This window comes from Annulohypoxylon truncatum, assembly GCF_022578515.1.
Source record: "Annulohypoxylon truncatum strain CBS 140777 unplaced genomic scaffold F4807scaffold_11, whole genome shotgun sequence".
Taxonomy (NCBI): domain Eukaryota; kingdom Fungi; phylum Ascomycota; class Sordariomycetes; order Xylariales; family Hypoxylaceae; genus Annulohypoxylon; species Annulohypoxylon truncatum.
The window spans coordinates 839,448-865,604 of NW_025953797.1; the positions used below are offsets into that span (position 1 = coordinate 839,448).

The 26,157-nt window shown below is 49.1% G+C and overlaps 10 protein-coding genes across 10 annotated transcripts; 5 read left to right on the plus strand and 5 right to left on the minus strand.

Annotated features, from left to right (window-relative positions):
* On the minus strand, positions 1–2,415 carry F4807DRAFT_48394 (cytochrome P450). The gene is made up of 2 exons (XM_048003092.1): positions 1,659–2,415; positions 1–1,600 (listed from the first exon to the last, which is right to left on the minus strand). Exons 1-2 carry the CDS (start codon positions 1,934–1,936, stop codon positions 202–204), a joined length of 1,677 nt encoding a protein of 558 aa, XP_047855572.1. The 5' UTR covers positions 1,937–2,415; the 3' UTR covers positions 1–201.
* Positions 2,416–3,336: 921 nt separating this feature from the next.
* Positions 3,337–5,338, plus strand: F4807DRAFT_421353 (6-phosphogluconate dehydrogenase C-terminal domain-like protein). Its single transcript, XM_047997582.1, has 2 exons — positions 3,337–4,104; positions 4,241–5,338. The coding sequence occupies exons 1-2, from the start codon at positions 3,989–3,991 to the stop codon at positions 5,106–5,108; spliced, it is 984 nt and encodes a 327-aa protein (XP_047855573.1). The 5' UTR covers positions 3,337–3,988; the 3' UTR covers positions 5,109–5,338.
* Positions 5,178–7,396, minus strand: F4807DRAFT_48435 (RNA-binding domain-containing protein). Its single transcript, XM_048003094.1, has 8 exons — positions 6,927–7,396; positions 6,731–6,847; positions 6,486–6,517; positions 6,394–6,428; positions 6,284–6,335; positions 6,160–6,226; positions 5,960–6,107; positions 5,178–5,907 (listed from the first exon to the last, which is right to left on the minus strand). The coding sequence occupies exons 1-8, from the start codon at positions 6,963–6,965 to the stop codon at positions 5,486–5,488; spliced, it is 912 nt and encodes a 303-aa protein (XP_047855574.1). The 5' UTR covers positions 6,966–7,396; the 3' UTR covers positions 5,178–5,485.
* Positions 7,134–9,046, minus strand: F4807DRAFT_48494 (uncharacterized protein). Its single transcript, XM_048003095.1, has 3 exons — positions 8,803–9,046; positions 7,836–8,754; positions 7,134–7,786 (listed from the first exon to the last, which is right to left on the minus strand). Exons 1-3 carry the CDS (start codon positions 9,040–9,042, stop codon positions 7,302–7,304), a joined length of 1,644 nt encoding a protein of 547 aa, XP_047855575.1. The 5' UTR covers positions 9,043–9,046; the 3' UTR covers positions 7,134–7,301.
* Positions 9,047–9,146: 100 nt separating this feature from the next.
* Positions 9,147–10,962, plus strand: F4807DRAFT_421367 (PLC-like phosphodiesterase). The gene has a single exon (XM_047997583.1). The coding sequence runs from the start codon at positions 9,476–9,478 to the stop codon at positions 10,871–10,873; it is 1,398 nt and encodes a 465-aa protein (XP_047855576.1). The 5' UTR covers positions 9,147–9,475; the 3' UTR covers positions 10,874–10,962.
* Positions 10,963–11,347: 385 nt separating this feature from the next.
* Positions 11,348–14,382, plus strand: F4807DRAFT_421368 (DAGAT-domain-containing protein). Its single transcript, XM_047997584.1, has 2 exons — positions 11,348–12,165; positions 12,244–14,382. Exons 1-2 carry the CDS (start codon positions 11,905–11,907, stop codon positions 13,909–13,911), a joined length of 1,929 nt encoding a protein of 642 aa, XP_047855577.1. The 5' UTR covers positions 11,348–11,904; the 3' UTR covers positions 13,912–14,382.
* On the minus strand, positions 14,371–16,959 carry F4807DRAFT_421375 (HET-domain-containing protein). Its single transcript, XM_047997585.1, has 3 exons — positions 16,527–16,959; positions 16,416–16,466; positions 14,371–16,356 (listed from the first exon to the last, which is right to left on the minus strand). Exons 1-3 carry the CDS (start codon positions 16,942–16,944, stop codon positions 14,708–14,710), a joined length of 2,118 nt encoding a protein of 705 aa, XP_047855578.1. The 5' UTR covers positions 16,945–16,959; the 3' UTR covers positions 14,371–14,707.
* Positions 16,960–17,189: 230 nt separating this feature from the next.
* On the plus strand, positions 17,190–20,173 carry F4807DRAFT_421376 (triose-phosphate transporter family-domain-containing protein). Its single transcript, XM_047997586.1, has 3 exons — positions 17,190–18,211; positions 18,289–18,592; positions 18,646–20,173. The coding sequence occupies exons 1-3, from the start codon at positions 17,540–17,542 to the stop codon at positions 19,497–19,499; spliced, it is 1,830 nt and encodes a 609-aa protein (XP_047855579.1). The 5' UTR covers positions 17,190–17,539; the 3' UTR covers positions 19,500–20,173.
* A 184-nt stretch (positions 20,174–20,357) lies between these two features.
* F4807DRAFT_459291 (RNA-binding domain-containing protein) lies at positions 20,358–21,638 on the minus strand (the record flags this gene model as incomplete). The annotated part of the gene is made up of 1 exon (XM_048001334.1): positions 20,358–21,638. The coding sequence occupies one exon, from the start codon at positions 21,636–21,638 to the stop codon at positions 20,358–20,360; it is 1,281 nt and encodes a 426-aa protein (XP_047855580.1).
* Positions 21,639–23,664: 2,026 nt separating this feature from the next.
* On the plus strand, positions 23,665–26,056 carry F4807DRAFT_421381 (decarboxylating 6-phosphogluconate dehydrogenase). Its single transcript, XM_047997587.1, has 5 exons — positions 23,665–23,839; positions 24,117–24,149; positions 24,215–24,770; positions 24,846–25,280; positions 25,335–26,056. The coding sequence occupies exons 1-5, from the start codon at positions 23,826–23,828 to the stop codon at positions 25,773–25,775; spliced, it is 1,479 nt and encodes a 492-aa protein (XP_047855581.1). The 5' UTR covers positions 23,665–23,825; the 3' UTR covers positions 25,776–26,056.
* Positions 26,057–26,157: the final 101 nt, after the last annotated feature.

Genomic DNA, 26,157 nt, shown 5'->3' on the forward strand with positions numbered 1-26,157 from the left:
TATCTGTTTACTGCTCCTTTCCTAGATTCAATCTCGACTTGGAACACTGGGATATCTACCATTGGGATCTATACACGGTACCTATAACTACCTAAGTAAGACTAAGGGGTATTAACAATATCCTAGATCATTAAATATAACCTAACCACCAATATACAAGTTAGTTCTGTATCCAATAATCCATCAGACACGTCACACAAATCACCACCCGTCCAAGACCGTAGCGTAGACATGCATGCCGTGTTCCGGTCTAGCAGTGATGCCTCCTTTAATCATTATGTTTTTCTCGTCCCTATACTCTTCATTTGCCAGAGCAAACTCGAATCGACCAACCCATGTCGCTAGCAAGCAAGCGAACTCGGCTCTGGCGAAGGCCAGCCCGATACAGCTCCTTGGCCCGTGAAGGAACGTCAAGAATGCATAATTGCTCGACGCACCTCCACTAGCGGCTTTCTTGTCGTCAGGACCCTTAGGCATCCATCGGTCTGGGTTGAACTCGTGTGCGTCGGGACCCCACATAGTCTTGTCGAAGTTGGTTGCCCATGGCGACAACATGATCGCCGTCCCCTTGGGCACTTTTTGTCCTTGTATCGTAGTATCAACAGCAGCCTCGCGGAGTGTGAGTGGGACCGGGGCGTAATATCGTAGGACCTCGCTTGCGACAGCGTTCAGGTAAGGCAGGTGATCGATGTCTTGACTATTAACCCCCTTGTCTGAGTCGATAGGGGGTAGGTTTGCTCGAATCTCATCACGGAGTCGTTTCTGTATCTCAGGATATCTGCAGAGCATGTAAATACCCCATGTCATCGCAGTAGCCGTCGTCTCATGACCGGCTGCTAGGAAAGTCATGAGCTGATCAACGAGATTCTCGTCCGAGAAACCGCCAGATTCTAAAGCGACAGAGAGAATATCGCGATCCTTCAGCTCCTTGCGTGCCAATTTCTCCTTCTTTTCTTGGATTAGTCTTCGGCATACATTTCGGATGGTTTCTGCTGCTGCGTTGATGTCATTGTTGCGCTTGATAGGAAGTCGAGCAAGCAACCAATTGGGAAAGATCAGACTTAGGAAAGCCAGCCTCTGGGCCTGTCTTGATGGTTTGAATACACTTCGATACGTTTCACTAAGCTCGGCCTTTGGATCCTGAATAGACCCGAAGTCTTGACCAAATCCAGCGAGACCGATAATATCTAGCGTCACCCGGGACGCCCATTCACCGACCTCTATTATTGATGTCTTCTTTGCTTTCTCAGGGTCTTGGATAGACGCCTCACTTTGCGCATCGGCGATGATACTTTTCGTCATAACTTGTACAACTTCACGACCCTTCAACCAAAAGGTCGAGTAAAGTTCCTTGACATGTCGGAATGCAAATGCGGGCAAGAGGTTCTTACGTTGGAACTTGTGTTCTTCGCCTTCGGCAAGAAGTATACCAACACCCAGGAGACGACTAAGGCCGAAGCGAATAGTGGTTGGCTTCTGAAACTCATAATTTCGAGTAACTAGGACCTCAGCAAGTGCCTTAGAACCACTTATAAGTAGACGCTCTTGGTTGAACGGACCCAGATATCGAATTATACCATTGTTTGGTATAGTGGAAACCCTTTTCATATTCCATTAGCAAGACACCAACGTATATGGTCAGCGGTGTATATACATACCATTCCCTCATAGGAATACCAGTTGGTTTAGAGCGTATATCTTTGAATTGTCCCATGAAGAAAGACCCATTCTTAGGGTGAGGAAGACCACGCAGAGGAGAGAATAATTTAGGATATAAGATCGCCCTCCAAATAGCGTAGTAGACGAATGCTTGGAGAAACCAGATGGCAACAAATGTGCCAAAAAGCTGTGATTTGGTCCATCCTGGCTGGAGAGAGACGAGGAGATATGAGGAAAGGAGAGATATAACGGAGAAGTTCCGCCAAGTAGACAGCATCGTGGATATGGTGTATAGTTGAAATAATACAGTTGCCGATTTTGGTTCCTGAGAGTGATCCTGAGCCAGATAAAGGCTACGGCCGCATTAAGGCGAATTTGATCCCAGGCGATGTGTCTTATTAGACGGACGGAACAGGGGCTAGCCGAAAGGTCATACGTTGAGAAGCCGATCTCAACAGGTCCGAACGGCGACCAGAGCAGTAGTAGTTAGAGTTGATAAAATTCCTAGCAACGATCGACGTATGTCTTGAGAATTAGGCGTTTACTTAAATCTAGAAGTCATTGATTAGAAAAGGCGAATGCTTCCCAGTTAATAGGATGTCGGCATGACAAGTTTAGTAGCTGTTACAGAATGCCTAGCCAATTAAATAGCAGGTTAATCCCAGCTAAGTAGTTTGAGGTGTTTCGTCAATAGGAAACCGGTGTTTATGGAAAAAGCCGATTTAGTCGGACTTCTTGGGCCGAGTGGGACTATGGAATGCATTAAAAGCCGCCGGGGCGATTGAAAGCTAGCGTAGCCGCCTTATATATACCACCTAGTATTGTGAGTTGATTACTGTAAGAGTAGGTACATAGATCTGGTTAATGGAAACGGGATGAAGCGAATCCGACACTGGCCGGCCCACAGATTGGTCCCTGATACATATGAGCGCGGGTGAAACTTGCAGGGATTACCAACGTCAACTTCGAAGAAATAGACAAATGAAGGCAATGGGATGTCAGATGATTGTCGGCTCGCAAGTGATAAAAGAGACGCGTCATGGGAATATCAAGCTCTCACTCGTCTGCCCCTTTAGCTTCATAGGGATCATTAGTGGCTGGTTTCAATATACCAATACACTAGGCACCTCGTTCTCGCTTATAGACGCACACAGAATCTGCATAGTAAAAGTTGCTCACCCACACGTTGGGCGAACTGTTACAATCCCCGCAGACGCACAGCCGGATAGATTTCCAAGCTTCTTGCAACAGGTTCGGATGATAAGAGGCTGAACGGCACTTGCGGTGCCTAGTGATGATCATGATTTGAATACTCCATCAGGCTAGGAGAGCGAGCGAGTTCTTGTTCTTTGGATCTTCAGAACATCAATGACTTCCGTGCGGAGAGTTTTCCATCGTGGCACGGCGAATGGTGGTGTGTAACGCGGACACGGCAAGATTCAAGGACGAAGTCCATGCTTGATTCGGATAGATTCAAAGATGCAATCCTAATTACCATGTGGCTAGCCTGTCCCCTAGCCCCGCCCCCCGACGGGTAGCCGAAGGGGTTTCCGTATTAGCGATGTGGCCGAAGATGGGAATGATTACGATTGGGTCGAAGAATAATTGTTTTTTTTTAAGTTCTGAACTGCAAGCACCTGCATTTAAGTGAATACATTGAATACACTAGTGTACCCCGGTCGCATTCGCAGCTTCCAACTGGTACATCTGCATAGTACATTTGACATGTGCCTCTTGCCAACTTATCAAATGCGAGCAATTATCAACCTCATCAAACGTGTACATATACTTGATTAGTACACTACATTTATATTCAATTTTTACTTGAAATAGGTATATGTACCTAGGTAATCGACGATATGATCTTAGAACTAGAATACAAAGGTAAAGTGCGACATGATGATAGCAAGAATCGACGACTATAAGCTTAGAGTTTCTAGGTATGAATTCTTGCTATCATCAACTTCTCAGCTCATAACTCTATTCCGAACAACTTCATGTTATAGAAAATGCTCACTGTTCAGCTCTTCCGTATATCGGACAGTTTAAGTCCAACTGCAACCCTCTCACGCGATTTCTTGCTAGTATAGAGGAATCTCAATCGCTAAGAGCCTATTGGCCCGCGGGACATCAATGCTCCAAGCCACCGACATGTACCCATGCACGAAGCTCACCATGGCACCGCGAAGTATTGAGATACCTTGTTTCTTGCGTATGTGACGAATGATCATAGCAGTCTTAATCGAAGGGATTTGTGACACCTAGCACAGGCAACGTGAAGATAGTCTTACAACAAGGTATTGCCTGGGTAGTTGAGTGAGAACCGACAATGGCATCTCCGTTAGCGAAAATCGGCATAATCTCCATCGGGGATATGGGAGTCGGGATTGCCAAGCTGCTGATCGCCAACGGATTCTCCGTTGCGACGAACATCAAAGGTCGAAGGTCAGTCAATTAATCAGCATCGCCGGTCCCGAGTTTGTAAAATTTACTCTCGGGCTTTCTCGTCGATTTTTGCATCTATACTATTACTCCTCAACACCGTATCCTTAAGCCGATCCCATGCTTAAACCACCCACAGCAACGACACCCTCGAGCGCGCCAAGGCCGCGCAGGTCGAACTCCTCGACTCGGACGAGGCCCTAACGCAATCCTGCCCCGTCATCCTCTCCGTCGTGCCGCCCCGCGACGCCGTCGCAACCGCGCAGCGCATCGTCGACGCCCTCACGGGGCCCCTGCGCCGCGACCCCTCTTCCCCGCTCTACTTCGCGGACCTGAACGCCGTCGCGCCGTCGAGCGTGAAGCGCATCGCCGCGCTCTTCAGCAACAACGCGCAGCTCGGGTTCACCGTGCGCTTCGTCGACGGGTCCATCCTCGGCGGGCCTCCCCATCCCAAACCCGGCGGCAGCAGCGCCTCCCCGGAATGGTACCTGCCCAGCATCCCCACCTCGGGGCCCAACCCCATCGCCGAGATCCCGGGGTACGGGCCTAAGCTCTCGGCCACGCTGAACATGAAGCACATATCCACCGACGTCGGCGCCGCCAGCGGGCTGAAGATGTGCTTCGCGAGCTTCAGCAAGGGCTTCACGTCGCTCGCCATCCAGGCCTTCACGACGGCGCACCGGCTGGGCGTCCTGCCGACGCTAAAGTCGGAGCTGGCGGCCGTGCTGCCGACGCACCTGGCGACGGCCGAACGGGGGGTCGTGGGCATGGCGCCCAAGGCGTACCGCTGGGTCGGCGAGATGGAGGAGATCGCGCGCACGCTGTCGGAGGAGGGCGGCTTCGACCCGGACTCGTTTATCGGCGCCGCGAAGGTGTACAGGACCGTGGCGGACGACACGGTGCTGGGTGAGGAGAAGATCGGGAAGAGGAAGCGCGGCACGACGGTGGAGGATGTGGCGCTTGCTATGGCGGAGGGGTTGCAGACGAAGAGGAAGAAGAACGATTAGATGATGGGAGAGGGGGTAGACTCCGTTAAAGGCGGTTTAAAGGTAGATTGAGGCATCAGCATGTCTATTATAGATCTAGATCTAGAACTACGATGGCATAGCTCCTAATATGATACCGCTTCAAAATAGCAAAGGTGGATTAGAAAGATCAGATACAAGGAGTCGAAGTTAACTACGATCGTGATCTGCTCATGAGACTGCAGCTGCACTCAGGGGCTAGTCGAACAGCAGATAGAGAGCCAGGAAGATTTTATTTGCCTAGCATGAGACCAAATATATGAAAATCGGACTTAAAGCACTCTTGTTGACCCATCTTAATACTCCGTACAAGCAATCATGTGTTTACCATGTAATAAATAACCATCCACCGGTCCGATTTACTCGATCATATCCACATCGCCGACCGGAGCATCACCGCTTGTCTGTGCCGCCGGGGGTGCGTCATTGCTTCCACTGGGGTTGAAGTAGTCCGCCATCTCGGCATCGAGCTCCTCCTGCGTCTTCTTGGGACGTCCGTCCCGGCCAGTTCGCTCTCGGCCGTTGGGTGTGCTCGTGCCTCCTTCACGTCGAGCTCCGGGTCGTCTTCCGCCAGCACGTCGACGAGGCAGAGGGCTGCGCGACCGACTGACACGGCCAGGCACGTAGCGGTCAACACCTCTGTCCCTCTCCGAGTTGCGTCGAGGCGACAGAGAACGAGGGCGAGTTATGCGCTCGGCTAACGGACGACCTGGCATGTATGCGGTGTCGAATGGGTTGCGGCGAGGAGCCGAGGACACGGTCGATAGACGGATTGGCTGACCTATAGGGAGTATGTTAGTCTCTGACGTGTAATCATCGTGGTCTATCCTTACCTTTGGCATTGGCGCCATCGTACTGCTTGATTGCCTCCATCGCATCTTCACGGGTCTCGTAGGTAACGAAGGCTGTGCCTTCTGAGCGTCCAGCACGGTCGTACAGCAACTCCAGCTTCACAACAGGACCTATCTTGTTGAACAAGCCCTAAAACCTAATTAATATAGATCGAGCGGTGGGAAGATGTGCTCATTCTTACGTCGAGGTCGTCCTCCGTAAGCTCATAGTGCAAGTTGTCTACCTTGACCTTAACTCCACGAGTCTCTCTATTATCCGGTTAGATGGTCGCCTCTTGGGGTTAAGTATCATAAGGTTATACGAACTGAAATCGTTCTGGAGAAGGTCGACGTCGTGGGTTTCGCTGACGGCTACGAGCTGATGTTCTATTAGTCAATGCGACCGGATTTTTGGCAACATTGATCGATCGACTTACAGCCAGGCTCGTCGAATTTGTCGTGAACCCATTCACTAGGCTCTGGTCAGTTTACAAAGATGATGCGTGGAATACGAAGCGGTTCTACTCACGAATCCATGTTTCTCGAATCATCTCGGGTTGACTGTCTCGCAGAACGAGATTGCTAGTTAGCCGTTGTCACTTCACGAATATACCATCACCGATCGAAGTCCGAGGCATCGAGCGCAAGTCGATAACTTAGCCGGTCGCTCGAGGAAAGGGAGTGCGTAGTCGAAGAGGGAAAGGAAATATGCACCTGCAATGGCAGACGATTAGTTACTGAAAGCCGATAGTATGTGCATAATGAGCCAATTACCTTTCTTACACCGTCGCGAGGAAAAGTGTCACGCTCACGAGGTCGTCCACCACTACCACCACCACCACCGCCGCCTCCTCCTCCGCCTCGACGAGGTCTAGAGCCTCGCTTCTTATGCTGAAGATTCAGTTAGCAGGAATGGCAACAAAGCGACCACAAATCATCAATTTGGTCGAATTATGGTTCAATTACATACCTGAGACTCAGCGACGATCTCATCAAGACTACGATCCATTTTCGAGCGTTGTTGTAAAATGGATGTTTGGTAAATGTCAGCTACAAAGACGCGGCTTTGTTCAGAGGGTCTTTAGTTGTACGTGTAACGGGGTACAGAGGTACGTAGCCATTGTATCGCAGAGCTTTGACGCTATTTTAATGGCTAGCGTGGAGTTAGCGTGGACCCTTCGCTGGCGGCTGGACAGCTGCATGGTTGCACAGTATTTGCAAACTATTAAATTCACTGTATGCTGTAGTACGTATATTGTTTGCTACGTACAAACCCATGGAGGGATTTCGTAGGACGTCAAGAGTACTATAATAAGTACTTTATGAGTCGCCTTTCGAAATTTACTTATATTTGAGGTCCATAAAGTAAAAATGAAGCTCGTGGCGAGTCAATCTTCGTTGTGAATACCTGGGGTTGTTCAGCTGATTTGCTTGCACTGCTATTGTCCATATGAGACAACGTCGTAGCTTTCAAGAATAAACCAGCTTTTGATACCACACCGAAATGGTTGTCGATTATCTCGATATCATTTGATTGGCTTGCAGAATCAGGTTCTTGATCACCGCTCGGAGCAACACCTAGGGCTGTCATTGGGGCCATCTGCCGGCTTGCCCCTATTTCTTTCTCTGTTAAGTGCGGTTCGATACAGAACATGATATATGAACCTGGAGTTACAAGGCCCTCAGATGGATTAGGATTACCAATGTCTTTGAAAGCTCTGATGAACATCTCGATGTCATGTTGATCGTCTTGATTCGGCAGAGAAAACTGTGTCTCAGGATCAAGGGAAAGAAGTCCTTGCTTGAGGCCCCAGCCGCCTCCTCCGCTGACTAAATCCCCGTTAGCTTGAGTTGACACACTATACTGTTAATTACATACGTATTTTATGTAATCGACAACCGGAAGAGATCAACTCAGAGAACATATTCATGCTCTGAAGGGTTAATTCTGCTTCCGATTGGGGTGATTCGGCTTCGAAGACTTTTAGGTTAAGAAGGTTGTACTTTTCCACGACATGAGGAGGTAAAATCCAACACCATACCCCGATAGGGCCGGGTGAATATGATACATCCCGTTTGGATCTAATATCAAAAATTCTTGGAACGAGGCTTTCTAGCTCTTTTGAGGCAGGGGTTGGAGAACCATCGACTTCGACCTGGCGAACGATATTACCTAAGCCAGCAACAATTCTCCGAGGGGGTATTAACGGCAGGAAAGGAAGAAGCGGGCGTGTGTGGTCAGCTAAATTGATGTCAGGACATATCCGCTGCGTCAGCTTCGTGGACGTCTGGGAATGAGCCAAATTCCCAAGACGATCGCGTTGCCAATGGCTTGCGAACAAAGTAGTGCGGCTTCCAGTATGAAAAACTGTATTTGCTAAAGGCAATGTAATCTCAAGGGGCCGTGTATCTTTGGGTAGAGGGCTCGATAAGAATGACACCGAAGATTCTATATCCTGATCGCTGACTGATTGATAACTATCAAGATCCCATAAGCCAGGAAGGAGATTCTTCGTTGGACCATATAATATGGAAAAGCCCGTTTGGGGCTCGCTGAATAGTGTTTTCGGTGTGAGCCCATCTGTCACCGCACACAAAGCGTCAAGGCTTTCGCATTTGGAGTTTTCATGGTTACCTAGGTCGAAGAGAGTTCCAAGTAAGCCTTCTATGAAACTATCATCTCTTAACCAGGTTGCGAAACTAGGGGAAGCAAAAATGGCTGCTCCACCATCCAGAGTGTTGATAGATTTCCTAGGCAAACGATCAAAATGCTTGTGTAATGCCTCTATAACCACTTGCTAGATGGACATTAGCTACTATGGAAATCTGATATGAAATAGACCTACTTTAGGGGTTTTTGTCGACAATATGAGACTGATTTTCTGAGTAGTGGTAGCCTCACTACTAAATTTTCTCATACATAACCCATAGTGTCTAGCTAGAGGAAGACGCGCTACTAGACGGGGAAGCATGGCTTCCAACCCCCAAAATTTGAGGAATTCGCGCGACAGTGGTTGATAAAATGTAGATGATGAAAGAGTCTTGGTTCTGATAGGTATTGCTTTAAACGATTTTGCACTAACCATTCCGCCTACAACGAAAATCTCGATACATCAATATCGATAAGCTGTGACTCCAACCTTACATGAATTCTACATTTTATGTAAATATTCATGAATTATTGAAAAGCGTTTCGTTCACGTTACAGATTAATTATTAGCTTTGTAACACGTACCTAGATAATTCCAAAGAGAATGAAAAGGGCTTCCAATTCCTACTTAGATTTGTTGGCAGTGGCGCTGCTTTTACCAGGAAAAAGTAATAAACTCCAGCTGCATTTCGATGAAGCTCCCCACAGCATCTTATCCAATCGCCGTGTCCCTTTACCTCCGCCTAAGACAATGCTCCTGGACTGGCGCTTAGACCTAGCCATGGCTCTACGTTATGTAAATCCGCTTAGATGACATTCCTTTTACTACTACTACTTCACCGGAGTTTCCTAACCTAAAATCCTTGCCAATGGCGGACCTCACAATCCGTAACCTCACAGCCACTCCGCTAGAGCTCAAGCTCGTGGAGCGGTTCGAAGGACAGTCTGTGTCCGGCCGCTCGACTCCTCTTGGTAGGATCACTGGCATTTTCAACTCGACGTCTCTTTCACCCAACGTCCGCATCCAGGGCGATGCTCGAGACCGTCGTGATGTTTCTTTCCCCATCGGGCCCTTCGAGACCCGCACAACGGACATTCGCACGGCTGACCCCGGCCGGGAGGTCATCCGCTTGACCTTCGAGTCAGATGGACACCGGTACCAGGTAGATGTGCCGAGTGCTTCGCAGCGCAGTACTGTCATGACGAAGTTGAACGATGCTCCTAACGAGTACACGACTATCTACGTCCAGGCTGGTAGTTGTTTAGCGGTCTTTAGTTCAACTAATCTCTCAAGTTGGATGCATGAGTTGCACGACGAGTATCCTCTCTCGGCATTATCCATCCCAGGCACGCACAATAGCCCGACTTGTCATGTCGCGCTACCTTCGGTACGCTGCCAAGCAGTCAACGTGCGTGAGCAATTGGATAATGGCGTGCGGTTCTTCGACATCCGCGTAAACGTGGGTTCCGAATCCTCAGAGCTCGCGCTCGTACATAGCGCGTTTCCAATATCACTCACGGGGACTAAGTACTTCAAAGACATGCTTGAAGTTATTTACTCATTCTTGGAGGCTAATCCATCTGAAACACTTATCATGAGTGTGAAGCGCGAGGGTACCGGCAGGGGCACTGATCAGCAGTTATCTAAGATCTTGAAGGCGCGTTACTACGAGGACGGAAGACGGTGGTATACCGAGCCACGGATTCCTAAAATTGGTGAGGTGCGAGGGAAAATTGTGCTTCTTCGCCGACACGAAAACGACCCGAGCCTAGATGGTGAATGGGGCGGTCGAGGATGGGGACTTGACGCCAGCGTCTGGCCGGACAATTGTGAGGATGGACTAATTGGAAGCGGGCTTGGCCGTGTACAAGACTTTTACGACATTGACCAGAGCCATAACATCCAAAAGAAGCTTGATCTGGCCCGCGGTCACCTTGAACGGGCGGCTGAACCTGCGTGTCCCATTCCTGGCGTCGAAGGTTATAAAGAAGGTGTGGCATCGCCGCCGTTCTTCGTGAATTTCTTGAGTGCTAGCAATTTCTTCAACGCCAACTGCTGGCCGGAGAAGATCGCGGCCAAGGCGAATCCGGCCATTATCGAGTATCTCTGCTTACGACACGGTGAAGATGGTAAGGGACCAGCAGGTCTAAAGGTAGGGGATGGGAGTACTGGTATAGTAGTTACAGATTGGGTTGGTCTAGATGGTGATTGGGATCTCATCAGATGTGTGGTGGGCTGGAACGCAAGACTGCAATTGAAGCAGTAGTCTTGGACTCATCTTGGAAAACTAGGTTAGTGAGTATATAATATATTATACTATTCATAGATATCAATAGAGATTAGACTTGACATCAACCACCTAGATTTAGAAGGTGATATAGATAAGTTGACGACTTGGGTAGGAAGTATAAATCATCTTAATAGCCTGATAAACTATTGCATTATTGCAGTTTATGGCCCTTACCTACTTTAAGAATGCTAATGATATGAAAAATCCCAAGAACTTGAATACTGGAAAGGGGTGTCGTTTTGGCTGAGAGAAAGCTATGATTTATTCATGACTTCCGTAATTACATATGGTGATGTTATAACGATAGATAATATAACTGTGCAGCTGAGCCAATGAATTGCATGTGCCAGCGTGGGTGCTGTCTCATACGTCATTCATCACTTATGCCCTTGCCTTAACAATGAGCTGTAAGCCCCACTGTAACTAGAAATTACCTACAGCTACAAACAGCCAGCTCTCTCCTTACAATTTTACAACCTTCTTAACTGGGAATGTTTGTAAGATGGATTTTCCTGGCGATATTGTGTAACTGTTGGCTGACATCTTTCTTTATTTTCGGACCCGAGCCTTGCCATTTTTGAAGAGATCTAAAATCTCTCTCTTTCTGGCACATTTCCAATTGCGATGCAGGTCATTGAATTCTAGCTCGGCCCGGTTTTTCTTGTCGTCGTCTGTCGCAAATCGCGGATCGCAGATCGCATACCGAGGTTACCGAGGCTGCGAGATTTCCGAGTTTGTTCATAATAGTCTTCGAGCCATCGCAACGCGGCGCAGACCTAAATCTTTTAGCCAACGAAACGGGCCTCCTAGGGGAAACTTTATATAGAGCCAGTACCGGCATTCTCAGACAACGTTCAAAGTTTAATCCCCAAAACGGACGATAGACGATACCTACATACTTAGTACGTCTTACACTTCTTGCCTTTCTCTCCTTTTTTCTAAGGTATGTCCTATCTCCATTCTTTTCGACGACGTGAATAGCACTTGATCCCTAGGTTTTATCAATTATGGCGGATGGCAAGAGTAAAAGCCCTCAGCGCCAGCGTCCGCGCCAGGAGCCTCCCAATAGCTCTCACAACTCTCACGACTCCAAGTTACCACGTCTAGGACGAAGATGTCATCAAGATCCGTGGGATCAAGTACAAATGGCCGATTCTGACTCTAACCTAGGCTCCCGAAAGCATAGCCCCTCGAAAACCCCGACGCGCGATACTAAATCCATAATTCCTAGAGGACGTAAGCGGGAGGTCTCTGCTTCGTCAAGCATAGTATGTCTTGCGCATTTTTACAAATACCACTCATCACAAGAAGACGAAGACGTTGACTGAAACTCCCTTTCCCTCTAGGCGAGCCAAGATAGCAGCGATCTGTCTAATCCTTACACTCCACCCCGTACGACTAGAACCGCAGCGAGTCAAGCCCGGATTCCACGTACAACCAGTGACTATTCCCCCCACTCGCCATCCGTAGACAACCAAAGTTCGTCACTCAAGGATTCAATAAGTGCGGCAAGAGTTTCGGGACCCAGTCCGAATATCTCATCCCACATTCCTAGGATATTAGTTTCTAAGCGCTGCCCATCGTACCAAGTCTTTAAGCGCAAAGACTCTGGGGTAAAAGACGCTTCCAAGATGGAAAATGTCCAGGAGAATGGAGTCGCAGATGCATCATCTAACTTGAAGGGGGAACTTCAAAATGGCGACATTCCTATGAAGGGAACTCATGACTTTCCAGATCACGAGAGGAGTACCATCTCCATGGAAGGTAGTGATGCTACCACAATTGTTGGCTTAGAAAGTACAGCGGATGTTGACGAGACGAATGTGGCAAGCTATGCCTCCGCTCTTAAATCCGATCTAAATGGTGAGGTCGAGGAAACAGGGGACTCACCTCCTAGGCGTGGTCTCCATACTCAAGATGACGACGATTCATATCCTGAGTTAGATGATATGACGCTGGACGAAATTCACCTACCTCCTAAGCCAAGCGCAAATGGTGGGATCCGATGGGCCCCGTGGAATGTGCCTCTAAAACGCAGGCTGCAGACGCTCGTGGTGCTTATGCACTGCATGTGTATAGCTCTGACTGTTTCCATCTTTTTCGCTCTGTCTGCTAACCCCTTTGTCTGGCCGCTATTACTTATATACCTGTTACACTGCCTAAGCTCAAAAGCTGCTACAGATGGAAAGCTCAAATACCGATCTGAGTGGTTCCGCAAAAGTTACATATGGCATCTCTTCGCGGGCTACTTCCCAGCTAAGCTTTACAAGACCCACGATCTACCGCCTACTCGAAAGTATATATTTGGTTATCACCCTCATGGCATCATTTCCCACGGCGCCTGGGCAGCTTTTGCTACTGACGCTCTAGGGTTTTCAGAGAAATTTCCTGGCATCACAAACAGTCTACTGACCCTGGACTCGAACTTCCGTATTCCGCTATACCGTGAATACATCCTTGCCGCTGGTATGCGGTCGGTCTCGAAAGAGTCTATCGTCAACATCCTGAGTAAAGGTGGACCGAACGGGGAGGGTATGGGTCGTGGCGTGACTATTGTTATCGGAGGTGCTCGGGAATCCCTTGAAGCGCAACCGGGGCAGCTACGATTAATTCTGAAGGAGCGCAAGGGATTTGTCAAGATTGCGGTCAGAACAGGCGCTGACCTAGTACCTGTGCTAGCATTTGGCGAAAACAACCTCTACGACCAGCTGCATCCTAAGGAGCACCCGATGGTACACAAGGTCCAGATGTTTGTTCTGAAGGTGTGGAAGTTCACCCTTCCTTTCTTACATGGACGAGGGATCTTCAACTACGACGTAGGCCTCATGCCTTACCGCCGTCCGTTGAATATCGTGGTTGGAGCCCCGATCAAGGTCACGCAATCGAACTCGGTGGATCAGGAAGAGATCAACCGACTACATGATTTGTATGTGACCGAGCTGGAGAAGCTATGGGATCGATACAAGGACGAGTTTGCCCCTGACAGGAAAGAGGAGATGCAAATACTGTCTTAGGATGCTATGACTTCGTGTAGGGTTACTTGATAGGTTTTTCCTATGTTTCTCTTGAATATAAACTAGACGTAGACTTACAGGCTCGCGCAAGGTGCGTGAAGGATAATGTAACTGTTATCGTTGTTCAGTTTACCCCGCTGGTTTTATATGTGCGTGTTATTAGCTTCAGAAACAGCCCATATTGCGGTCAGTGACGAAACATTCTGTCTGATTCGTGATATTTGAGTACTGTGTAGGCTATCGAGCGGACCGTGACTTTGTCAGCAGATGCTCAGCTCCGGTGAGATTATGAGCTAAGCCCACCTCATCTCACTCACAATTAGATGGTGCCCACACTATACGAGTTTTCGTATCTAATTAGACGACGTGTTGTTGATAAATCCTGAGTCTAGAATAGGAAATATTGGGGGATTTTGAAATTACGTCAAGTTATGCAAGTCACAATTTGAAATTAGAGACGGCTTTTTTTAGAGGATGTGTAGTCTAGATATTTGTGAACAAGATCAAGATTTGGAATGTTTAGGCGAATGGGAAGTCTGGATAACCCCGGATTTGCTCGGCGCCCCACACAAAAGCTTTGCCTTTCTCCAAATCGAAAAGTCACAAGCCGTAGAGTTTCAACGGTGAGAAACGTCGGAGGCCCAAGCAACTTTCTAGATCTCCACTTGGTTATAACTTAAAACAAGGGGGAATCTGTAGATCTTGGAGATGTCCGTTTAAAAGAATACCGTTAGAAATATTCTTTAAGACGATTCACATGGTTGGTATATCGAAAATATCGATATATGCGATAAATTTAGATGAGAACGACAGTCCTCTCCGGGCAATCGTTGAATAAACGAGTACTCCATCTCTGGCGCGGTGCCGAGCAGAAGATCCCAACCCGATGGTATTTATCTTTTTCGGGGACGGGATTGATGAGTAGACCAAAAGCCCATATACCGTAGGACTTAACTTTATGGATTAATACTGCAACAGTCCCAAGCAATAACATCATTACTTCTCTCCGAGGCTCCCTTAGGATGTTTGGTCTCCAATCGAGACAGCAATACGCAAAAGGGTCCAAGCAGTTGCCGACAGTAGCTTCTGTCAGTTTTCTCTCGGAAGGGTATATATCGGCTGGCAAAGAGCAGATCTTGGCTGTAATCTGCAATGACGCTGCTTTGATCTGACCAAACGGGTCGACGCCATTCGGAGTGACGTTTACTTTCAAAACACGACATTCACTCCGAAGATTTTCCCGTTTTTTAGCAGCCTCCGACATGTAGATGCTACCATGCGATGTGCCAAAACTGAAATCCGTGAGACCAGTATAGGTAGCCCAGCTCCATGAAGGGGCTACGTATTCGGAGGGACTTCCAAGTCGGCCTATTAAATCGTCCCACGGTTGAGGATTGTCGTACGAGCAGTTCCAAGATAGGCCCCGATATAAATCGCGCTTCCAGAGACCAGCGAGATACTCGTCGTCTAACAATCTACTGAAGTGCTGTGCGATTCCGGAAAGAGCTGGGAGACGGTCTTTCTTATGCGTCAGCAGCCTCTTAGAATATCCGGGGAGCACTTTATTGTACCATAAATCTATAACTTGATCAGTATCGTCCTTGTAACATCCTAGCTGGGCTATTTGAAAATAGCTGCGGTCGTAAAACTCCATATCTCCTTCGTATTGTGTCTGTTTTCTCCACGGGGAGATGAAGTGAATATCCGACTTGTTAAACGCTAGCATCCGTACCGACGCAGCCTTCTCCTGGAAAGTCCAGGCACGGCTTTCCCATGTGCTTCTCCCGACATCCTCGCCTGGCATTTCATAGTAGCGCAGAAAGGGATCAACCCTTAAGTTGTATGATCCGCGGATATCAGGTCTCACTTTCGATGTAAAAGGTATTTCGATTTGTGCTGGCTCCCGGTTAAGAAAACTTCCGTTGCAAGAATCCGACGATAATGCGCATATAGTTAAGTAAGCATTGCCGTATATTTGGCTCAATGACGCCGACTCTCGGTCCCAGTCCTGTGAATTATCTTGGATAATGCATAGTGTATCTATCCACAGGTACGATATGGCAAGAGCACGGCATGTTGTGACTGCATCCTTCAGCACTTGGGTCATCTCGTGCTCCTCTATGGATGAGAGTCTTGACGATAATGATGATCTCTCTGTCTTCAACTGCGACCTGGCCTGCTCCGGTGACCCCCAGCAGTAGCTGATAGCTGCATACCGAAATGATCCTTTGTCTCCTTGGCTGAGACTATGACGCGTTTCTATCAACCGAGGAGGTTGACAATCAACACGTACCAAACGAGTTGGTACGAATTCTTTATCAGGGTGTGTTCTTGAAAAGTCCTCAGCCGTCGAGTCTAGATTATTTTGAATCCAGGAGATAGTATCTGGTCTCAATACGCAGCCAGGTCTGTTGATATTCAGACGAAGCCAACTAGCACATGGGCCTGTTGAGATATGGTGAGAATTTGACTACCACTATTCTACAACTTATGCATACACTCACCTGGAGCTGATTCGACAGAGCATGTCACAGTGGCTCCTGTACGCTCCTGGCCTGTCGTTTGTTAGACTTGTCTTATTCCGAGGCCGACTGAAGAACTAATTGTCCACGTACCTTCACTATCATTCCCGTATATGTTGATTTCTAGTGCATGAAGTCCATTTGCCGTCTTGTACACATTTCTCTGCCACGCATACTCCATGTTTATTTGAATCTCAGTTACATCTTCAATCTCGGTTACATCAAGCCTGGGCTCGAATAAATTAGAATTTTGGTCGAGGTTTACAACCGTTTCTTTGAGGAAGCTGCAGAACTTGCATCCAGCTTTCGCAGACTTTGATAATGAAGGGAGACCAGGATACGAATCTTTGAATTGGAAACCGATATCAAAGCTCTCGGATTCGTCTTTATCGCCTATTCTAAGGTATTCTTCGCCATTATCCCTTTGGGCTATCGAGCCTCCTCTTATGGAGTCATCGAATAGAACGGCATTGCATTTGTCGCAAAACGGGGTTGATTTATCTGTAAACATGATCGTTTATTCGAGGCTCTGAAAGACTAACATCTTATTATGTAGCTGTCTTGTATGTAGATACATATATTCTCTAAGATGTAAAGCCTCCTTATGTTCATATCCAAGGGGAACATGTAGGAAATCGAATTAGACAGTATATGTACAGTTAAATGTCATACAACTACGGTGTACGTGATAGCGTACATAAAACGGTACCCACAATTACACATCTGAGGCTGTTCGTGCATAAAACAACGCGGATACAAGTTTAATCGCGAGTAATTCCTAAGGGATCCATGACTCCCTCAAACCGCTGCACACGTCAACCGGTCACCTTTCCATTGTTTTCATCGCCAAGGCAGGTTTTATGTACCCAGGCTTGATCGACACTAGGTAGAGTTAACGAGCTGGCTATCGAGACTCTGGAGACTTTGGAGACTTTGGACTGGGGGCACTAGGGGGGATCCATTTAGGGGACATTAGGGACATTAGGGACATTAGGGGGTCATTCGGACGGCATGATGCCTGCCGGCTTTCTGTGGTCCATTTGCATGTATTACTTCACGCCCTCCTAACCGTACACTAACTTCTTATTACCACTCGAAGGAAAAATATGCCTTCTCCTTTGTCCAACTATCATCCATCTCAACGACGCTTGCCCACTCTTTCTTCACCGCCTCAGCCAACGACATTGTCTGTTAATAGTGTACTGGCTCCCAATCCCACCAACATTGATTTCTCCAATCCTTCCTCAGCATCCTCTGCCACCACCAGCTTCAAGGTAGACTGGTCGTCAGATGGTGCCAACCCTTCCTCCGCCCACGCCGCCGGTCGCCATCCCGACGACATCGAGATGGATTCTATAGCTGCTCCCACCGGCCATCGTCGCCGTCGGAGCACGCTTACAGCGAATCCGAGCCCCGGTCAACCATCCAATTCACGAACTTCGCGACCACGTGCTACCAGCATTAAGAGCCCTGGTGACTTGGAGGTGAATATTTCCGAAGAAAATCGCAGCCGGGATGTGTCTAGATCGGAAGGCAAGGACGAGGACAGCATGTCGGAAGAGGATCTACATGACGACGAGGAGACGGGCTTGACGAAGAAGGATAAGCGGAGGAAGCAGGCCAAGCGACGACGAAATACCAGACTAGACCAGAGGATCGCAAGGGACAGGATCACGGATGAGGAACGGAAAGAGGCGGACCAGAATGTGTTCAGGAAATTGGTCGTCAATGCGATCCTCATAGGTCTCTGGTATTTGTTCTCGTTGTCAATCTCTTTAGTAAGTCAATTGCCGCCTTTCCAGTACATCATGCGACGAGATGAAGCCTCGAATACTAACGACGATTCCCTACCTAGTACAACAAATGGATGTTCGATTCGGGCCAACTCAACTTTGCATTTCCCTTATTCACGACCGCGACGCACATGCTCGTACAATTTTCCCTTTCTAGTCTAGTATTATTCTTCATACCTTCCTTACGACCCTTCCACGCGCAGTATAGCTCCGACTTGGGTCGGTCGAGACACGAGGCTGAGCCTGAACGTCCAATTATGACCAAGATGTTTTATTTAACGAGGATTGGGCCGTGTGGTGCAGCCACGGGGTTAGACATCGGACTGGGAAACACTTCCCTGAAGTTCATCACCCTTACTTTCTATAGTATGTGATGACGCGCGCGGTATATGATGAGATACAAACTAACACAATTGTAGCCATGTGCAAATCCTCTTCCTTGGCCTTCGTGCTGCTCTTCGCCTTCGTTTTCCGCCTCGAAACTCCTACGTGGAAACTGGTAGCTATCATCGCGACTATGACTGGTGGTGTGGTGATGATGGTAGCTGGTGAGGTCGAATTCGAGCTGGGAGGTTTTATCCTCGTCATATCCGCCGCCTTTTTCTCCGGCTTTCGTTGGGGTCTTACGCAAATATTGTTGCTTCGAAACCCGGCCACTTCGAATCCGTTCTCTAGCATTTTCTTCCTTGCGCCTGTCATGTTCCTTACTCTGATAGTCATCGCGGTACCGGTGGAGGGGTTCTTCGAATTGATCGAGGGATTGAAGGCTTTGAGTAACGAGTGGGGCGCTCTTAGGACCCCCCTGATTCTCCTTTTCCCAGGTACCATCGCCTTCTTAATGACGGCTAGCGAGTTCGCTCTGCTGCAGCGAAGCAGCGTTGTCACCCTTTCCATTGCTGGTATCTTTAAAGAGGTCGTCACCATTTCGGCCGCAGCGCTGGTCTTCGACGATAAGCTCACACCCATCAACATCTCGGGCTTGGTTGTGACGATTGCTGCTATCGGTGCCTACAACTGGATCAAACTGTCCAAGATGCGCAACGATGCCCAGCTAGACGTGCATAGCAAGAGCTACCAACAAGCGCAGTCAGGTTCCTCTAGTGAGGTTGAGCGCGGAAGCGATTCTGATGAGGAAGAAACCGGACTTCTAGCCCACGAAGACGTGAGCGGTATAGAAGATAACCTGCTTGCCGCCGACGGGGATTCCATACCAAACTCCAGACCTTCAAGCTCTACCGAACCCCACCGGACGGAGCGCTCGAGGGAGGATTGACCATAACTGATTTTGTTTTGTTTGTAAAAGATTGTTCAAAATAGAGGTGCGGGGAATATAAGGCGCAAACTTGTACATCTGCATGGAATAAAGCATACTTGGAAACGGTGTCCGCGTGGCAAGGCTGTGAATATTAAAAAAACAAAAGGGGCGGATGAATCACTCACGTAGGACGTCAAGGCTGCATTAGGGGGTACACGAAAAGGATCTCGGTTTAAGAGGACAGGGCCCATGCATGACCTAAGTATCTATCCGCCAGATGAGGAAGCTACTAGGCAGTTGGTGGATGTGTGAGGAAAACAGATGCACCGCATCTAGAGCTTGAGGTGAGAGAACAGGGGACGGTGAGAAGGAAACGAAGCAGGTCTAAGGCAACGATGACCTAGCTAAGTAGGGACGAAAGGATCACATAAGGAAACAAGATACCCCGAATGCAAATATAGAAGATTGACACATCTAAGTACTCGAGCATAAAAGCTAGTCAGGTCTACTGTTGAATGTCTTAAGGACTATGGATAGGAAAACAGCAAGGTAGACAGTTTGTATGTATACGCAGACGACTGCTGGTAGCTAGTCGGTCGTGGAATCAAAATTGTATAACAGTCACAGGGACGGAAGGAATACGACATCGTATCTTCACCTAAAATAGAGCACATCAAAGTTGCGTTCTCAAGGGATTTCAATTATGGATCATGTTCCCCGGCGTCTAAACCGAGGCTTTTCATTGATAATCTGGGTTTCCTCAACGCCTAACATCGGTGAATTACAGCAAAGCAACCCAATCCCAATCCCAATAACACGAGGGCTATGCGGATAGTCTCGTCTCGTAACCAAGCTATACTTTTATGCCACTCACGATTAACCCAAAAGCTTAAGCCCGCCCTTGGTCTTCTGGCCCGGCTTATGCACGCCGGCAGCCGCGGGGCCGAGGTGCGGCTCGAAGCTTCCCTCGCGCTTGCCCCCGGCGCCAGATCCGTTACCGCTTCCTCCTCCTCCTCCGCCGCGGTTCTTGTTCTTCCAATTCTTGTTCTTGCCGTTCTTGTTCCAGCGGTTGCCGTCCTTCTGCGTCGTGGGCTTGATCTCGGTGGTGCTCTTGCGCACGACGACGGGGTGCGACTGGATGTACTTGCCGTTCATCTCCTTGGCGGCGGAGAAGAACTCGTCCGGGTCGCTGAAGGACACGAACCCGTACCCCTTCGACTTGGCCGTCACCTTGTCCCGGATCACGCGCGCCTTCTGCAGCGACTTCCACTGCGAGAAGGCCTTGTAGAGGGACTCGTCCGTCGTCTCGCCCGCCAGGTTGCCGACGAAGAGACGCAGGTGCGACGGGTCCCACTCGAGGAGCGTGTCATCCGTCCACTTCTGCCCGCCGCCTACCCGCACCACCGTCTTCTTCTTCTCGGGGTTCGCCGCCGCGTTAGCTCCTACCGCTGCCGCTGCGGCAGCCGCGGCGCTCGACTCCGCGCTGTAAGTCGTCGTCGTCGTAGCGCCGTTCGCGTAGGCACCTGCCCGACCGCCAGATGCGGGTCCCGTCCCCGCCGCCCCGGCCGCCCCCGGCGCGCCAGGGCCCTCCTTGGCGGGATCCTTCACGTACGCGCTCTGCCACTGCGCGATCTGCGCCGCCATGTCCGGGTCGTAGTCGTCGTTGGCGCGCGCCTGGGCGGGCGCCGGGAACGGGTTGCGGATCTGCGGCGGCGCGGCGTAGGACGCGGTCGAGGGGGCGGGGGCGGCGGCTTGCGGCTGCGCGCCGTAGTAGCTAGGCGTCTGCTGCGATGGGTAGCCTCCGCCCCCGGGCTGAGGCTGCTGCCCGGGGTACGGCTGGTACGGGTTTGCGGCGACCGGTTGCGGGGGCTGGTACCCGCCGCCGGAGCTCATGGAGGGGGGCCGCGCGTACGGTTGCTGGTACGACGAGGTGCCGCCATATTGGTGGTGAGGGGGGTGGTGGTGGTGAGAGTGGTGGGAGACGGGCGCGCCGGAGTACGCGGGAGGCGCGTAGGGAGCGCCTGTTACGGCGCCGGGGCTCGGGGTGTGGGTTGGGGGAGGGGCGGGCGAGAAGGCGGGCTTGAAGCCGGATACGCGCGACGGCGGAGGACGAGGTGGGAGCGATGAGTTCGGGCCTGGAGGAGGCGGATAGGACATGATGAATTTTGCTGTGCGCCCGACGAGAGGTGGTGGTGGTGTGTATTTCGGGTTCAACACGTACCTATGAGACTTTGCTCGTCTCTGTTCCCCTTGTTCCCCAGGTCTCTCTACTTTTTAGATGAGGATATGGTCTTTGAGATTATGTGCGTATTGTAGAGAGGTATTTTATGTGCGGTCACTTAGTCGGGTGGTGGACGACGTAGTGATTTTCAATGAGCGTGCGGCTGGTGGTTGATGAACGGTTGGTATCGAGATTTGACGTTCTCAAGATTTTTGATAGCCAAATTGATTAAGGTTTCCTACATACCGCTTGTGGCGCATGACGGGCGTGGCTTAGTGGGGTCATGAGTTGTGGCTGGTAACAAGGTCTGAACATCACTTCGGACTTTAGGTGGGGGTCTGGGGGTTCACGAAGTTTCTGTGACTGCAGTGATTCAAGATGGACCACGACCACAAAGGCTTAATCGACTACCCATATTCATACGTATGAACTTTTAGACATCACAACTACCAACACAACTATCATTACCTACTAGTCTATATTCAACAATGGCTATTCAAACATGAATGCTATTGTCTATGATATAACTCACGACAAAGGCATGCTCTCTCACTTTATCTTCCGTCTTTCGGTTGAGTGCCAAGATCTCAACCCAGTTGAACCCACTCGCATAAGCAAAATAAGGCCGCTAGACGTACTAGTTTCGAGGCCCGCAAATCCGCGTAAAGGGCCGACAAAACCCCCCACGATTGGTTTCTAGGCTGTTCATTTATTGCCCGGTTCGCGCCATGAGAGATTTTGTTACAGCCTCGCATAGGTGAGTGGGATCTGCGTCCGTGAGAAGTTCTTCTTGTTCCACAGCAGCCACGCTCGGTCGGTTTTTGCGCCGCTCACGGAGCCCCTCTGGACGCTTGTGGCGGGTTTTGAGTAAGATCCTTCACGATGTCTTCGCTCTTCCGGAATAGATCCACCAAATGTAGAAGATACCTACATACATACATACATACATACATACCTAGGTACCTGGGTATACGATAGCTCTACCAGGCTGAGCCACGCGTTGCTTGTCGAGTTCCTACAGTAACCATGAAGGGCAGCCCCTTGATGTAAGTAACTAGGATGCTATCGCTTTCCGGTGCCTCCGTTTTCCGACGGTGCCAATGTCTCATATACCTAGGTTGTCAACGGGTTATCTTGTCTAGATGCTTCCTAATTGCTAAGCGTTCTGGTAAGCATACATACGTCTACCTAGGTAGGTAACATTTTGCTAGTAGCGTGAATAACTAACTACCTAGGTAATGTCTCCTAACTTGCTGAGATCGGGACTATCGTCCAGTAATACGTGAGAGCAAACCCATCAACCTTGTTGAACCCGGAGAAATCAGGCTGATAAATGATACGGCTGAACAAGTAGGTATATTACTATATACTTAGGTCCGGGTGAGGTACTCAGGTAGGTAATTCGCTCCAATTCGCTTCAATTCAGTGGACCCGGGGTGTTCCAAACATAACGTCCCCGGTGGATTCCTACGAAACGCCATTGAGGCGACACGGGGAAATCTGAATCAACCAGGACCGAAATGAGGCGTGGCCCCGGCATAGAGAACAAAATGACATGATTTTAGTAGCGAATCTGTTCCAAAACGTAGGCGGGTATTCATAATGCTCTAATAGCTAGGTGCAATGCATGAGTTGAATGGGTGTAAAATGCTTCGGCTGTCAGAGAATATATACTAGAATCGAGACAAATCGGGTAATTGATCTATGAATCTGGTAATGGATAACGCATATTACATCGCATACATTGAAGGAGGCGCCCTGAGTAAGCCCGTGCCTCCCGGCCGTTCTTTGATTGATGGGGATGCAGGAGCTTTCCCGTCATATTCAACTAGCCTGGGAAACCCGGTAGCTTAAGTTTGGTTGGTCAGAAAGGTGTAGGTAAGGTTGCTGGGAGAGTGGAGGGGAAGTATATTTCAGTAACAAATTCCCCTCCTTCCTACGCCCTTTTTTCCCCTAGACGACCATAAACTTTACCCCTCCATCCTTCATCCCATCCACTTTTTTCTTCTTCACAACTCCCATCATAGAAAAGTAGTCCTACACCTGCGCTCCCTTCTTTTCTACTCCATCGTCGAAAGTTACGTCTTCCTCTATCCGATTGAGCTACCAACATTATCGCAATCATGTCTGGTGCCGTGTAAGTTGAAATATCCCTCTCTGTCAATTGGGCTATGATGATTACCCCGCCATCAACAATTATCATCACCCCACCGTCGTATGCCTTTGCGACCTTTGTAACTGAGATGATTCCCCGGGCCCTGTAGGGCTCGACTCGCCAACATAACTAGTAACCTAGGAGGCCCAAGGCGAGCTTCATTCCATACCACACCATACCATACCAATTCATATAATATATTTCCCTACGACGTCGTTATAAAAGCTTTCTGTTGAAGTCATGCTAACGAATCCGAAAGCGCTGATTTGGGCCTCATTGGCTTGGCCGTCATGTACGTTCTACCTTAACTCCTAACTCCTTTACCATGCTTTGTAATATTCATCAGTAAATCCATAGGGGCCAGAACTTGATTCTGAACATGGCCGACCACGGATTCACCATCTGCGCTTACAACCGAACCGTCTCCAAGGTTGACGTGTTCTTAGCAAACGAGGCCAAGGGCAAGTCTGTTGTTGGTGCTCACTCCAACGAGGAGTTCATCTCGAAGCTAAAGAAGCCCCGCCGTGTCATGCTGCTGGTACAAGCTGGCAAGGCCGTCGACGACTGGATCGAGACTCTATTACCTCTCCTAGAAAAGGGAGACATCATTATTGATGGTGGCAACTCTCACTTCCCGGACTCGAACCGACGAACCAAGTACCTGTCGGGTAAGGGTATCCGATTTGTCGGCTCCGGTGTTTCCGGTGGTGAGGAGGGTGCTCGATACGGACCTTCTTTGATGCCTGGTGGTAACGAGGAGGCATGGCCTTACGTCAAGGACATTTTCCAGAGCATTTCCGCTAAGAGCGACAACGAACCTTGCTGCGAGTGGGTCGGTGACGAGGGTGCTGGCCACTACGTCAAGATGGTGCACAACGGTATCGAATATGGTGACATGCAACTCATCTGCGAGGTTGGACCCCCCTTTTCCGTTTTCGTAAACCCCAACGTCGCCTGTGATACAGATTAGCTAATTATATTCCACTAGGCCTACGATATCATGAAGCGCGGTCTTGGCTTGTCCAACAAGGAGATCGGAGACGTCTTCACAAAGTGGAATAAGGGTGTTTTGGACTCATTCTTGATCGAGATCACCCGTGATATCATGTACTTCAACGATGACGACGGGACGCCACTGGTCGAGAAGATCCTGGACCAGGCTGGTCAGAAGGGTACCGGCAAGTGGACTGCCATCAATGCCTTGGACCTTGGAATGCCCGTTACCCTAATTGCCGAGGCTGTATTGGCTCGTTGCTTGTCTTCCATCAAAGCCGAGCGAGTTAAGGCCTCTAAGAAGCTCGAGTATGTTGGACGTACGAGTAGCTTCGAGGGCAGCAAGGAGCAATTCCTTGATGACCTCGAGCAAGCTCTGTACGCCTCTAAGATTATTTCATATGCCCAGGGTTTCATGCTGATGCAGGAGGTTTGTGGACTTTCTTCCTACCCTCAAATAAACTTTCTGACAAGATGAGAATAGGCTGCGAAAGAGTTTAAGTGGAAGCTCAACAAGCCGTCGATTGCCTTGATGTGGAGAGGTGGCTGTATCATCCGCTCTGTCTTCCTAAAGGACATTACTGCGGCTTACCGAAACAACCCTGACCTCGAGAACTTGTTGTTCGATGACTTCTTCAACAAGGCCATCCACAAGGCGCAACCCGGCTGGAGAGACGTTGTTGCCAAGGCTGCTGTCCTCGGCATTCCGACACCCGCATTCTCTACAGCTCTGTCGTGGTTTGATGGATACCGCACTCAGGATCTACCTGCCAACCTGCTCCAGGCCCAGCGCGACTACTTTGGTGCCCACACTTTCCTAATTAAGCCCGAGTTCGCCAACGAGAAGTACCCAGAGGGCAAGTACCACCACGTCAACTGGACTGGTCGGGGAGGAAACGTCTCTGCTTCCACCTACCAGGCATAAACGAAGAATTTCATGTCAGGAATATGAACTGGTTTGTTTACCATTGGTAAGTTGGTAAGATCAGTATGAGGGTTGGTCCCATTCTCAATAGAGGGAAAAGGAATCTAGCATGCTATGACATGAAATAGCCACAAGGTTTAGAAGAAAAAAATATAAACTTGCAAAATAATGACAGAAGCCTATGTGAATGGACTTGTTAGAAGGAAGCATGAGACGATTGATACTTTACTCTCAAGTTCCAACTACTGGGGAATTATTCACCGTGTCGCCGCATGTCTTGCATGCCTATGGTTTGTTCGATCAAGGCATGCGATCATGTGCTTGATTAGTAGCTTTTTATGATTCGGGAACATCTTGAAAACTATAAGGAATAGGTGTACGC

What these genes read in the sequence shown, in the direction of transcription:
- F4807DRAFT_48394 (XM_048003092.1), bottom strand. Translation starts at nt 1,936, where the DNA reads ATGCTGTCTACTTGGCGGAACTTCTCCGTTATATCTCTCCTTTCCTCA. An exon ending in GGTATTCCTATGAGGGAATG is followed by an intron (nt 1,601 to 1,658) that starts GTATGTATATAC and finishes GAATATGAAAAG; the next exon opens with GGTTTCCACTATACCAAACA.
- F4807DRAFT_421353 (XM_047997582.1), top strand. Translation starts at nt 3,989, where the DNA reads ATGGCATCTCCGTTAGCGAAAATCGGCATAATCTCCATCGGGGATATG. An exon ending in ACGAACATCAAAGGTCGAAG is followed by an intron (nt 4,105 to 4,240) that starts GTCAGTCAATTA and finishes AACCACCCACAG; the next exon opens with CAACGACACCCTCGAGCGCG.
- F4807DRAFT_48435 (XM_048003094.1), bottom strand. Translation starts at nt 6,965, where the DNA reads ATGGATCGTAGTCTTGATGAGATCGTCGCTGAGTCTCAG. An exon ending in GATTCGAGAAACATGGATTC is followed by an intron (nt 6,429 to 6,485) that starts GTGAGTAGAACC and finishes ACCAGAGCCTAG; the next exon opens with TGAATGGGTTCACGACAAAT. An exon ending in CAAATTCGACGAGCCTGGCT is followed by an intron (nt 6,336 to 6,393) that starts GTAAGTCGATCG and finishes ATAGAACATCAG; the next exon opens with CTCGTAGCCGTCAGCGAAAC.
- F4807DRAFT_48494 (XM_048003095.1), bottom strand. Translation starts at nt 9,042, where the DNA reads ATGGTTAGTGCAAAATCGTTTAAAGCAATACCTATCAGAACCAAGACT. An exon ending in TGTCGACAAAAACCCCTAAA is followed by an intron (nt 8,755 to 8,802) that starts GTAGGTCTATTT and finishes ATGTCCATCTAG; the next exon opens with CAAGTGGTTATAGAGGCATT. An exon ending in TTGTCGATTACATAAAATAC is followed by an intron (nt 7,787 to 7,835) that starts GTATGTAATTAA and finishes ACGGGGATTTAG; the next exon opens with TCAGCGGAGGAGGCGGCTGG.
- F4807DRAFT_421367 (XM_047997583.1), top strand. Translation starts at nt 9,476, where the DNA reads ATGGCGGACCTCACAATCCGTAACCTCACAGCCACTCCGCTAGAGCTC.
- F4807DRAFT_421368 (XM_047997584.1), top strand. Translation starts at nt 11,905, where the DNA reads ATGGCGGATGGCAAGAGTAAAAGCCCTCAGCGCCAGCGTCCGCGCCAG. An exon ending in TCTCTGCTTCGTCAAGCATA is followed by an intron (nt 12,166 to 12,243) that starts GTATGTCTTGCG and finishes CTTTCCCTCTAG; the next exon opens with GCGAGCCAAGATAGCAGCGA.
- F4807DRAFT_421375 (XM_047997585.1), bottom strand. Translation starts at nt 16,944, where the DNA reads ATGTTTACAGATAAATCAACCCCGTTTTGCGACAAATGCAATGCCGTT. An exon ending in ATACGGGAATGATAGTGAAG is followed by an intron (nt 16,467 to 16,526) that starts GTACGTGGACAA and finishes AACAAACGACAG; the next exon opens with GCCAGGAGCGTACAGGAGCC. An exon ending in CTCTGTCGAATCAGCTCCAG is followed by an intron (nt 16,357 to 16,415) that starts GTGAGTGTATGC and finishes ATATCTCAACAG; the next exon opens with GCCCATGTGCTAGTTGGCTT.
- F4807DRAFT_421376 (XM_047997586.1), top strand. Translation starts at nt 17,540, where the DNA reads ATGCCTTCTCCTTTGTCCAACTATCATCCATCTCAACGACGCTTGCCC. An exon ending in TCTCGTTGTCAATCTCTTTA is followed by an intron (nt 18,212 to 18,288) that starts GTAAGTCAATTG and finishes TTCCCTACCTAG; the next exon opens with TACAACAAATGGATGTTCGA. An exon ending in CATCACCCTTACTTTCTATA is followed by an intron (nt 18,593 to 18,645) that starts GTATGTGATGAC and finishes ACACAATTGTAG; the next exon opens with CCATGTGCAAATCCTCTTCC.
- F4807DRAFT_421381 (XM_047997587.1), top strand. An exon ending in ACATGCAACTCATCTGCGAG is followed by an intron (nt 24,771 to 24,845) that starts GTTGGACCCCCC and finishes ATATTCCACTAG; the next exon opens with GCCTACGATATCATGAAGCG. An exon ending in GTTTCATGCTGATGCAGGAG is followed by an intron (nt 25,281 to 25,334) that starts GTTTGTGGACTT and finishes AGATGAGAATAG; the next exon opens with GCTGCGAAAGAGTTTAAGTG.